Source organism: Rousettus aegyptiacus, unplaced genomic scaffold (genome assembly GCF_014176215.1).
Source record: "Rousettus aegyptiacus isolate mRouAeg1 unplaced genomic scaffold, mRouAeg1.p scaffold_m13_p_6, whole genome shotgun sequence".
In the NCBI taxonomy this organism is placed as follows: Eukaryota; Metazoa; Chordata; class Mammalia; order Chiroptera; family Pteropodidae; genus Rousettus; species Rousettus aegyptiacus.
The window spans coordinates 14927796-14939960 of NW_023416309.1; the positions used below are offsets into that span (position 1 = coordinate 14927796).

A 12165-nucleotide genomic window follows, 5' to 3' on the forward strand; every position below is an offset into this window, starting at 1 on the left:
AGATAGTCCCATAATTGACCTGAGAATTCCCTTGGGACATATACCAAGGAGTAAAATTGCTGAGTTATAGGGTATGAGTGCATTTTGTGCTAGATTGCTGTCTGTTGGTAAAATTGGTCTAAACTCCGACAGCAGTGTATGAGGGTTCTGATGTGCCCACATTGTCGCCAATACTTAATATTGCTCAGCATCCTAATATCTGCTAACTACATTTGAAAAACTGGTATTTCACTGCTGTTTTACTATGCATTTCTCTAAATAACAACAATTTTTAGCATTTTGTAATGGTCATGTTAGTTTTTCTGTCACTCCTCTGGGCTTTCCAAGAAGAATACCTGTGAGGTCCCATGTCCTTTCCCTAACTTCCCAGAGGAGCAAATACACTGAACTTTTGGAAAAATGGTAAAACCACTGAAATTATAATGAGCTGCATAAATCATAAAAGAGGCCACAGTTCCCTTTGTTTGGTGATAGTGTAAGAAAATCATTAAGGATATACATACATACACACATATGGGGGGAGATGGATAAATAATATAACAGATGCTTTAAATATCGGTATACATAAAAAAGTGTTCTACCACTTAATTATTAAAGAAGTGCATATTAAAACAAAGTACCATTTTCCTAGAAAGTTACAAACATAAAAACTCTGTAATATTTTGCAACAACTATGTATAGTGCCAGGTGGGTACCAGACTAATCGCGGGGATCACTGCATAAATTATATAAATGTCTAACCACTATGCTGTACGCTTGAAACTAATATAAAATAATATTGAGCTGCAACTGAAAAAATAATTTAAAAAACTTTCTAATATTTAATGCTTGCAAGAGAGTAGCAAGATGGGCACTCTCATACAACACTGGTAGACTGAGAGAATCAGAAAGAGAGGGAGCCGGTAAAGGGGGGAGGAAGAAGAGAAAGGAGAGAGGGAAGGAGCAAAGGGAGAGATGGGAAGCAGAGGGAAGGATGTGGTATCAATAGGGAAGAGAAGAGCAAAGACAGAGGAGCAGCTGAGGGAAAGAAAGCGGGGCAGGGGGAGAGAGAGAACATGAAAGAAGAGGGCGAGGAAAAGAGACCAGGGCAGGGAGTCAGGACCTGAGTTGGGAGGGGAGCAGGCCCTTGTACCTGTGTTGATATTCACGGCAAAGGCATCCTCCTGGTCAGGCACCAGGCGGTCGGTGTCGTCCTTGGCCAGGATGCCAATGATGTGGTACTCCAGCTTTGGGTTGAGGTCACGGTCGATGGCGGTGACATTGGCAATGACAGTGCCTGGCTCTGCTGACTCCAGTACACTCACTGTCTGGATGGGGTTGAGGAACTCAGGGCGGCAGTCATTAATGTCATCGATAAGGATAGTGATGATGGCTGTGCCTGAGAGAGGGACGGTGCCTCGGTCGGTGGCCACCACTGTCAGCCTGTAGGATTCCTGTTCCTCCCTGTCAATGGTGGCATTGCCCACGCGGATGACTCCAGTTACTGGGTGGATGAGGAAGCGGTCCTGAGCCCCAGCTTCTATTCGGTAGATCAGCTCCCCATTGAGGCCACTGTCCTCATCCGTGGCTGTGACCTGAAGAACTGAGAATCCTGTGGGGGTGGGTGGGAATAGGGAGTAGCTGAGCACAGTGGCCTCTTCTAAAAACATCACACCAACTAACAGACATTTGTTGGTGGTTCACAAGGGCCCCTTCTTACCACGGCCTTGCCAACATATATCCTTTATACATTTTTCATGTTTGCGATTTTGTAGAAAAACAGTATCTTATTTTATTTTACATTGTTTGTGAGATCGAACGATTTAAAATAATTTAATATTCAGTTGTATCTTCTGCAAATTGCTTTTGTCCTTTGTCCATTTTGTCAATTTGTGCAATTATATAATTATGATAACTTGTGACAAATATCTTTTTTCTTAGGATGGCTTTGGGTTTCATTTTAATGTCTGATAGGGGGTGAGAATCTACACTAAATAATAATAGACGTTTCGCACACTAAATAATTAGTTTTTACTACTGGTTTCAGTGTTTCATTTATCACAAATTACATTCTTTCATTTACTTGTACCTGTTTCTGAGGTACCAGACTCTTGTGCTCATGATTTTAAATGCTGTAATTTTGTAATATGTTTTAATATTTGCTAAGTCGAATGTAGCTTTCTCATACCTATTTTCCAAAATGTTCTTTCTTCAAGATGACCTTTAAAATCAAATTTACCCTCCCTCCAAATCTTATTTACTTTTGATGGGAATCACATTAATGCCATTTTGATTTTAAAAGTCTTTCCATTCAGGAACATGGGTGGAACATACTTTAATCTCATTTTGCATACTTTAATCTCATTGTGGATCAGAGAAGAAAAGTGAGGGGTCTGGGTCTCCTGACTCCCTCTCCAGTGCTCTCTTCATTCACTCTGCTGCCTGTCCTTCTCCCCACTGAGGGTAAATTCTGCCTCCAGCCTGTGAGGCTCCAGTCCCCCACATACCACCAACCAGCTCCTGCCTGGGAGCCGGGGCCTGAGGCCTGTGCCCAGCTTACCTGGCGGGCAGTTCTCCAGTAAGTGGATGGTGAGGGCTGCAGAGCTAAAAGTGGGCCAGTTGTCATTGTCGTCTAGGATGGTGACGAACAGGTCAGCTGTGCCGTTGAGCAGCCCAATGTCCTCAGCCAGCAGCAGCAGCTCCAGGACAGGAGGTGAGAAGGCTTCCCGGTCAATGACAACACCTGACCTCACTGTTACCACACCTGGCACCCAGCACCACCAGCCAGGGAGATGCAAAGGAAAAGGGATGCAGTGGGGAGACAGGGCAAGAGCCAAGCAAGAGAGGACAGAGAAAGTCCAGGGCATGATATGGAAAACAGATAAAAGAGGAGCAGAGAAAGCAACAAATGACTTTCTTCCCCAAAAGCTCAAAAACAAATGTTTAGGGAGGTCCCCTAGGTGCCAGTCTCCTGGGATTGTCCCCTTCCCAGATGCCCTCTGCAGTTCTCCAGAGTCCTGCCTGGAAGGAGTGACCCAGAGTGGAGGACTGACCTGCTCTATTAAGAGAGGTACTAGTATATCCCTCCTTGTTATCACCTGTCACCAAATTGGCCTACTGTTTAAGACTAGACAGATGTGACATAGTTTCTGGGGATATTTGGGTCTAGTTTGAGGACAGACCTTTGGTTGCTTTTGGCTGACTAGGGGCCTGAGTCTCTGGCCTGGGCAAGGGGAGATAGAAGGAGGGGGCTGGAAGGCTCTCTGACTAGGCTGACGGTTTATGAACTAACAGGTCCCTTGTGTTGTCCCCAAGCCTTCTCCTGGGTCTTCCCACCTGGCCCCTAGATGGCCTAATCCAGCTGCAAGATGGGGGCTGTGAGAAATGGGGTCTCCATAGAAAGCCCGGATCCAGCAGTGAGAAGGGAAGCCCTAGATCTAGCCGTGGGATTACTCCCACCACAGCTAGAAGACATGGAGCCAGGCTGGGCGTGCTGGCCAGAGGCCTCACCAGTACTGTTGTCGATGTCAAAGAGGCCACTCTGGGTACCCAGCAGCTGGTAGGTCACCACGGCATAGACATCCAGGTCTGCATCCAGCGCCAGGATGGGCCCGTTGAGCACTGTGAGGGGGGTTCCTGGGCCAGAGGGAGAGGGGTCACTGAAGGGTCAACTTGCCCCCACCCCGCCCCCACCCCCAACCCCTTCCTGGTGAGCCATGGCTGACGATGGATGAGAGGGAGGGAGGTGAGGTGGACGGGGTGGGGAGGCCCTGGGCCGGGCTGCGGCAGCCTTGGCAGACTGACGCAGATGCCTGGGGAGCGGCCTCAAAGCCCTGCTGGGGAGAAAACACAACAGTGGTGAGCAAGCCCCTCCTGCCTGCCTGGAGCATGCCTGCCTTCCCAGCAGTCTTTGAGGCTGGCCACTCCGCGGGAGGGTCTGGGGGCTCCCTGACATCCCTGCCCTATGTGTGGGCCCTGTCTATATATGCTCACCCCACCCAGTATAGCCACACGTGTGGGTATACAGCACTTTAAACAGGTGTCTGACCATGCATAACTAGGTATCCGCACTTGTGTGCGGGACTTCTGTGCTCACATCGCCACGAGCATACACATGGGAGCACTTGTAGGCCTGGGAGTCCTCTGGGTATGAGCCTGTCTGCCTCTGCAGGGGGGCACGTTTGGACACCACACCAACTACACTGTGTAGGCACCCATGTGCCTATGTCCGTGCAGACGTGTACGCCCACACATGTGCCTTGACATGAATATGTACTAGTACATGTGCGTGCATATACACTGGAAGGATTAGAAATAAATTCATGTAGGGGAACATCCAGCAAGACACAAGGAGTATCTCAGGTGATCTCATTCTGACTTAGGATCAAGACTTGGGAGGCTAGGGAGGCTAGATGAAGAGTAAGGGGAACTCTCTGAGGGACAACAAAAAAGAGATTCTGTCCCCTTGAAGAAAAGTGAGGCTGTTCAGTACATGTGTGTGAGGAAAGGCCATTGCTTGCCTACCCAGGGCTCCCTGGCCTCCACCTCTGATTATAGATGTTCCCCGAGCTTCCAGAAGCCCCTAGGATGCTCTGTGACCCTGGGGTGGAGGGAGCAGAGAGGGATGGGCTTACGCCCCTCCTGGGTAGTCCTCACACTTAAATGCCCCTCTTGAGGCGATGGTAAGGCTGCTCTCAGACCACTTTAAGGAGCAGTGACCACTTTTAACCAGATCTTTGGCCTCTTTGCTGGCTCCTAAGAGGCCTGGCAGCCTGAGTTCACCAGGTCCTCAGAACTGTGCCCCTCCCTCTCCTCTACACCCTTCTGCACCTGCTGGCTCTGTGTTCAGCCACATGGTGAGGTTGCCTCCCCAGCCAGGCCTCAGCTGGGTCCCCATCAGGCACAAGGTGAATCCACAGGCATCTGGGGCCCAGGTGGTACCTGGCAGCAGCAGGAGTTCCCGGGTAGGCCCAGCACCTACCAGCAGGAGAGTTCTCCATCACTTCCGCCTGGTAAGTGCTCTCAGTAAAGAGGGGGTGGTTGTCATTCTCGTCAGCAAGAAAGATCAGCAGCAAGTCAAAATCCTGTGGGAAGCACAATGGGAGGGCATGTGTATGTCATCATATTCTAGCAGTGTTCCAGTCAGAGGAGGGTGGGAGGCAGGCGGAGGGGTCAAGGCACAAAGGTAGATGATTAAAGAGCCCACACTAGAGACCTGGGTTCAAGTTCCTGCTGTGTTAGCAGCTTACTGGGTGGCCTTGAGCAAATAATTTACCGTATCTGGGCCTCAGTTTTCCAATTTGGCAAATGGGGATATTTCTCAAAGGTGTTGTGAAGTTCATAGGATGCTATCCACTGCAGAACCGAGGAAACCAAGGGCCAGAGGGAGTGACTAGTCAAAGCCACACAGCTAGTTGGAGATGGAGTGGGGACTAGCCTCCAAGCCTCCTGATCCCCATCACTCAATGCTGCTGCTTCTCAAGGTGACCTGGGCCTTCCTAAATCTGGCAGAAGGGGAGGAATGAAAGCAGGAGAGAAAAGGAGGAGGTAGGAAGTGAGAAAAGGAAGGAAGGAGAGGAGCACAGGATGAGAGAGGTCAGTGGTTTTTGATGACCCCCAGACTAAAGTGTCTTCGGCCTATACGGATGGGGAAACTGAGGCCCATGTCTTGGATGAGCCATGTAGCCAGTCAGAAACAGAACTGAGATGAGCCAGAATGAACGACTCTTGACCAGGGCCCTGCCCCAGACTTCGTGGGCTGGGGAGGGAAAGCTGACTCCTACCCCCAAAGGGACTGTTTGCTTGCGACACCAACCTCCCCTTAGTAAAGAGAAACAATTTCTTTGGCTTTTGAGGGAAAAGCTACTCTTAAAGGAAAATGCAATCCTTTCAGAACCAGACGTGTGCTTGTGCGTATATACAGGGCATATGCACACACAACTGTGGTGTATGCTCAAGTGCCAGTGGTTTGAGGAGAAAAGATGATAGCTGAGTTCATTGAGTGTTTGTCTCAGCACTACGCTGAGGACTTTACAGTTATTGGCTCCTTCATGTCCTCTTCACAACTTTGGGGTCTTCACTTGGCAGAAGACACAGAAAATAGAGGCTGAGAGAAACTGGCCAAAGCCACACATCCACTGACAGGCAGAATGGGGATTTGAATCAAGAACTTGCTCACTCCAAGGCTTGTGCATCTAGTTCCCTGGCCAAACTGCCTGCATGTCTCCAGAACCCAGCCCTGCTTCCCGCCCACCCTCCGACCACTCCATACCCTCCAGCCTCACCCTTCTGGCTATGCGTGGATTTTCTGGGTTGTCCTTCACAGAAATGGTCAGCTTGTACTCTGGGATCCGCTCACGGTCCAAGGGCCGGTTCACGGTGATAATCCCTGTCTGGGATGTGGAGGGCTGGTGAGTTGAGCAGTGACCCCTTCCCTAATTTGGGCTCTGACTCACAGATGCCCAACTGCTCTGGCTGCACCTCCAGGAATGGCTGTGAATTCCCTCCCTAAATCACCAAAGGTATGGTCTAGAAAGCTAAATAGAGCTAGTAAGGTCTTGCTGGAACAAGAGTAACCCCCCAATGCCTAGGTGTTGCTCCCTCAGCGGATGGGTCCTATAAGGCCCTCATGATGCCAGCAGCTGGTAACTCTCCAAGAGGTCAGGTGGGAGAATCTTGTTACAAACCAAGTGGCATCAAAGCTCTGGCCCCATCTGTGTACACAAAAAGCCTTGGGGGGAGGGGGGAGGTGACAGGGACCCCAGAGATGGTTCAGCTGTGCATCCTGGATTCCATGCTTCCCTCAGGGACTCCTACTCCCAGTGGAGGGAGGAAGCTTCAGGAGGTGATGCCAGAAGGAGCCCAACTGGTGGAGTAGAAATGCCTCTAGGTGAGGGTCCTCTTTTTCAGGAAAAGCCCTGGGGGCCTCCCTTGGGTCAGTCCCAGCCCTACCGTGGCATTGATGGCGAAGGCCCGCTCCCGGTTGCCTGCAGTGATGTTGAAGGTGAGGAGCGCGTTGCACCCACTGTCGGCGTCACTGGCCAGGATGTGGGCGACGAAGCTGGAGACAGGGCTATTCTCACTGATGGTGACGTTCATGGGTAGGTTCAGCAGCACAGGGTCATTGTCGTTGATATCCAGCACCCGGATCCCCACCAGCATCTGGGGCATGTTGTGGGGGAGGGGGAGGAGGGGGAGGTGAAGGAGGGGACGAGGAGAAAAAGGGGCATGAGGAGAAAGAGAAGGAAGAAAAAGTGACGGTGGACATGGTGGCTGAGGAGGAGATGATGGGTGCGGCAGGGCGGGATAGAAAAGGGGTGGCACTTGAGGAAGGAAGGTGCGGTTGATCGCGGGAGAAAAAAAGGAAGAAGAAGAAAACAATAATGGAAAAGGCAAGAGAATGAAAATGATGATAAGGGGGAAGCCGAAAAAGTAAAGAGGCAGAGGTGGGGCAGAGGCGAGCTTGAAATGGCAGAGTGACAGGGGCCGAGGCCCGCTGACGAGGCAGCCTCCCCAGAGAGCTGCTGCTGCGGGGACAGCTCTGAGTGGGCATAGCTGCCAGGCCCCAGGTCCAGCCTCCATAGGTGAGCCCCGAGAGGCACTTGCAAGTCTGTCAGGGGTCCTGAGGGCCTGGACTGGCTCCAGAGCAGCACGTATCCTCTCTGGGCACGAAGGTAGCAGTGTTTTCCGGAGTTTCTACAGAGAGTTCAGGGGGCTGCAAGGCAAAGCCAGTAGAATGGGGCATCCGGACTCACCGTGGAGCTGAGCGGGGGCACCCCCCTGTCACGGGCACAGATGGTCAGGTTATAGAAGGCAATGGTTTCCCGGTCCAGCTCCACATCCTTCCGGACTCGAAGCACGCCTTCCACGGGAGAGATCAAAAACTCCCCTGGGTGCCACCCAGGAGAGGCCAGAGTTAGCTGGGAATTGCCAATAGTGGTGGAGAGCCCAGGGCTCTCCCCACTTCCTCTAGCCTTACTTGCCAGGGGCGGGGGACAGCTGGGTCCTCCGATGCCCTCAGCTTCAGATCTTCATGGTACCTGCCAGGTCTGGGAAGTGCGGGAGGGAGGGGACCAGATCACTGCTGGGGTGCAAGTGCGCATGGGCCTGCTAATGCCCTGATGTATCCGAGATGCCAGGCCAGTTTCCTTCCCTGCTCGTGGGCAGGCTAGGGACTGACCCTGGGTAAGATGGCCACAGTGAAAAAGTGGGATTCAGTAAAGTCGTGGGATACAAACTTAATATACAAAAACCTGTTGCATTTCTAGACACTAATGATGAGCTATCAGAGAGAGAAATTAAGAAAACAATCTCATTTACAATTGCATCAAAAAGAATCAAATATTTATGAATAAATTTAACCAAGGAGGTGAAAGACCTGTACACTGAAAACTATAAGATATTAATGAAAGAAATGGAGACACAAATAAATGAAAAGATATTTTGTGGACTAGAAAGAGTTGTTACAATGTCCATACTACCCAAAGCAATCTACACATTCAATACAATCCCTATCAAAATTCCAATGGCATTTTTCACGGAAATAGAACAAACATTCCTAAAATGAGTATGGAACAACAAAAGACCACAACTAGCCAAAGCAATCCTGAGAAAGAACAAAGATGGAGGCATCACACTCTCTGGTTTCTAACTACATTACAGAGCTATAGTAATTGAAACGGTTTGGTTTTAGCATAAAAACAGACGTGGATCAGTGGAACGGAATAGAGAGCCCAGAAATAACCCCACACATATATGGTTAATTAATTTACTACAGAGGAGCCAAGAACATACTATGAAGAGAGGACGGTTTACAAGTTAGGAAAACTGAACAGCCACGTGTAAAAGCATGAAACGAGACCACTATCTTTCACCATACATAAGCATTAACTCAAAATGGATTGAAGAATGGAATGGAAGACCTAACACCATAAAACTCCTAGAAGAAAACAAAGGCAGCAAGCTCCTTGACATTGATCTTGGTGATGAATTTTTGGATTTGACATCAAAAGTAAAGGCAGGAAAGGCAAAAACAAACAAGTAGGACTACATCAAACTAAAAAGCTTTTGCACAGCAAAGGAAGCCATCAACAAAATGAATAGGCAACCTACTGAATGGGAGAAAATATTTGCAAATCATATATCTGCTAAGGGGTGAATATCCAAAAAATATATAGAACTTGTACAACACAATAGCAAAAACAAATGAACAAATAGAAAACGAAATGGAAGTCCAGAGAAGGGTGATGACTTGTCTAAATGTCCCCAGCAAGTTAATGACAGATCGGGATTGAGCTAGGTCTCTGGGTCTCATCCTGCTACATCCCATGGGATGTGTGGTCTTTCCAGACAATACCACTCAGAACCGAGCTAGGTGGGAGATGTGGGAGGGAGGGGTGAGAACAGGGAGAGGGTAGAGAAGAACGAGGGGGCAAGAAGCTAGTGGAGCAAGTGGGAGTCCAGTTGGATAGGAGAAGAAAGGGTAAGGTGAGCTAGGGAGGTGGGGAGAGCCAGAGGAAGAGGGGGTTACCTGTATACAGTCCCCAAGGGACCGGGAACAGGGAGATAGTTACTTTCTTCACTTTCCCCTTTGACACCTGGCGGAAAAGGCCCAGAGTGGGGGCACTCACTGCTCAGGAACACAGCAGGTGAGGGCAATGCAAGGACAGAGGTCCCAGCTCTCCAAAAGTTCTCTCTGCCTGCCCCTTCACATCCTACCTCACCACTCCCTGCCCTCAGCTCCTGCTGCTCTGATTTACAAAAACAGCCGCTCCAAGGCCCACCTGCAGCTGGGATTTCCCACCAGCTCTTCTACTCCCAGCAGCGCCGCAGGCTGCTTGAAGCGGGATTTCCTGAACCTGATGATACTCCAAGGTCTCCAAAGAACTGAGGAATCCCTTTCTAGGGGTTTCCAAGCCCTGTCTCAGTCCCTGGCCATGTGCAAGTGGGTGGCCTCCTGCCCTCTCTCCAAAGCCTGCCTCCCACTTGAAAGAAGGAACGGAAGAGGTTCTGAAGGCTCAAGAGAGCAGGCTGGGCCCACAAGGTCAGCTTGATGGGGGGAAGTGCACAGGCTAAAGGACCCCATGCTGCAAATTATCCTCCTTGGCAGCTTGCCCTGGGGCCTGAACTTCCTACCACTCCACTTCACTGGACATAGGGTGTTAAAGGCAGAGGCTTTCTATCCAGTCACTTCCAGGTCTGCATTCTGAGTTCACTCCTGTGTGCTCTTGGGCATGTTACTGAGACTTGCCTTGTTGTTCTCAGCTGAAAAACGAGCTAATAAAGAGGTACCACCACGGGACTGTGCTAGCGGACAAGGCCCAGTCCACCTTGTGTGTGATAGATCCACGGCAGCTCTTGGTATCAGTAGGGGGATCCTGAAAGGGAGTCCAGGCAGCCCTCTCAAGGGACGCAGGGCTTTCATGGAGGATGAAGATGTAAGAAAGGGTCCCAAGGAGTGAGTGTGACCAGAAGGGGTAGCTGAGAAGGCTGAGGATGGCAGGAGAGGCTCAAGTAGATATGGCCTGTTTCCCAACTGTTTTCCTCCTCAGCTTAGTGGAGCTGGTGTGAGCCCTTCACCCTGATATCTCCCCACTAATAGGCATGCCTTCCAGGCTCGATCTGTTCTTCCTTCCTGTGGGGAGGAAGCTCTGGCAGGCCAGGTCAGCCCAAGGAAAATCCCAGATCTCTCTCACTTCCCCAGTGACTTGCCACTCAGTCTCCTGGGATATCCCACGAGGCCCCGAAATTCCTAAGGCTGACTGCCAATCACATATGGATTTAACTCCAGAGGTTCTGCTCCTGACTCCAAGGCCCATGGCGAGGAGCAGCCTGTGGTTTGCTGGGGCACTGCTATGAGCCCTGCATCCTGAAGCTGGGTACAGAGAGGGCTGCTTATTGGAAGAGGGCTCTCAGCTGCGCACCCAGCACCCACCTCTCAGTCAGATTTTGGCATTCTCTTAAATAGGATCAGGACTCCCATGATATTATAAAACCTCCATGTTTGTGAAAATTGCAGAGGAGAAAGACCCTCGCTCTGCTGGCTTCGGAGTGGGAAGGCACAGTGCTTGGACAGAGAGGAGACATTTGAGACATGAAAGGGTGGCATGTCAGAGCAGAGTGACACGCCGTGAGTTCTGGTTGGCGGGGCATCCTGGTATGGCCCTACAGAGTGGGTTTGGTTTTTAGCCCCTTAATTGCAAATGTACCCCAGGTTCTCAGTTCCAGCCTTGAACGACTCCCAAAAATAACCTCTCTGGGGCCCAGACCTCTCTTCTGAACTCCTGGCTCGTACATCCAACCCCTACCCAACACCTCAAAACTCACCTCACCTTTTCCTCACACCTGCTCCTGCCTCAGCCTTTTCATCTGTTACTACAGCTCCCCCTCTCCAGTTGCTCCGGCCAAAACCTTGGTGTCATCCTCGACTTCCTCTCTCATACCATGTCCAGTCAGTCACCACATCTGTTGGCTCCACCTTCGAAATATACCAGAGCCCACTGCCTCTCACGCTCTGTGGTGCCACCACCGTGGTTCTGGCTACACCATCTCCAGCCTGAGTGACTGCGATAGGCACCTTCCTTGTCTCCCCATTCCTAATCCTTAACGTCTATGGTCTGGCCTGAGCACAAGAACTGGAGTGGTCCTTTTAAAACCTAAGTCGAACCGTGTACCTCCTCTGCTCCAAGCCCTCCTGTGGTTCCCACATCATTTGGAGCAAAAGCCAAGTCCTAACAATGGCCCACGGGGCCTGACAACATCTGGGCCCTCTACCACTCTTATCTCTTCTCTCCCTTCTTGTCCCCTTGCTCAACTTGTCAGCCATAGGGCCTTTTTGCTTGCTGCCAGGTACATTCCAACCTCAGGGCCTTTGAAGTTGCTGTTCCCTCTGCCTGGGGTACTCTTCCCCAGACGGCCACATGACCCACTCCTCACTTTCTTTACGTCTTTGCTCACATGTCACATCCTTGGACAGGTCTTCCTTGAGCACCCTTCCTAGCATTGCAGCCTTCACCCTAGCACTCCCCATCTCCCGGCTTTATATTTCCCCAAAGCGCTTAGCACCTCCCAATATACTGTCATCTACTTAATCAGTTATGCTCATTGCCTGTGTCCTCCAACTGGAGCACGTGCTCTATAAGGGCAGGGATTTGAGTCTGTTTTGTAGCATTCTGTATTCTCAGCATC

At 50.4% G+C, this 12165-nt stretch overlaps 1 protein-coding gene across 4 annotated transcripts in view; it reads right to left on the reverse strand.

The window, feature by feature from the left end:
* The window catches only part of CDH23 (cadherin related 23), a 344899-nt gene that overhangs the window by 18386 nt on the left and 314348 nt on the right, over positions 1–12165 (reverse strand). For all 4 annotated transcript variants that reach the window (XM_016162284.2, XM_036223824.1, XM_016162287.2 and 1 more), the window contains 7 exons: positions 7734–7867; positions 6931–7140; positions 6264–6371; positions 4961–5063; positions 3490–3615; positions 2540–2743; positions 1133–1591 (listed from right to left, as the gene is read on the reverse strand). In XM_016162284.2, the coding sequence (XP_016017770.2) occupies positions 1133–1591; positions 2540–2743; positions 3490–3615; positions 4961–5063; positions 6264–6371; positions 6931–7140; positions 7734–7867 (1344 nt within the window). The remainder of the gene's footprint in view (positions 1–1132; positions 1592–2539; positions 2744–3489; positions 3616–4960; positions 5064–6263; positions 6372–6930; positions 7141–7733; positions 7868–12165) is intronic.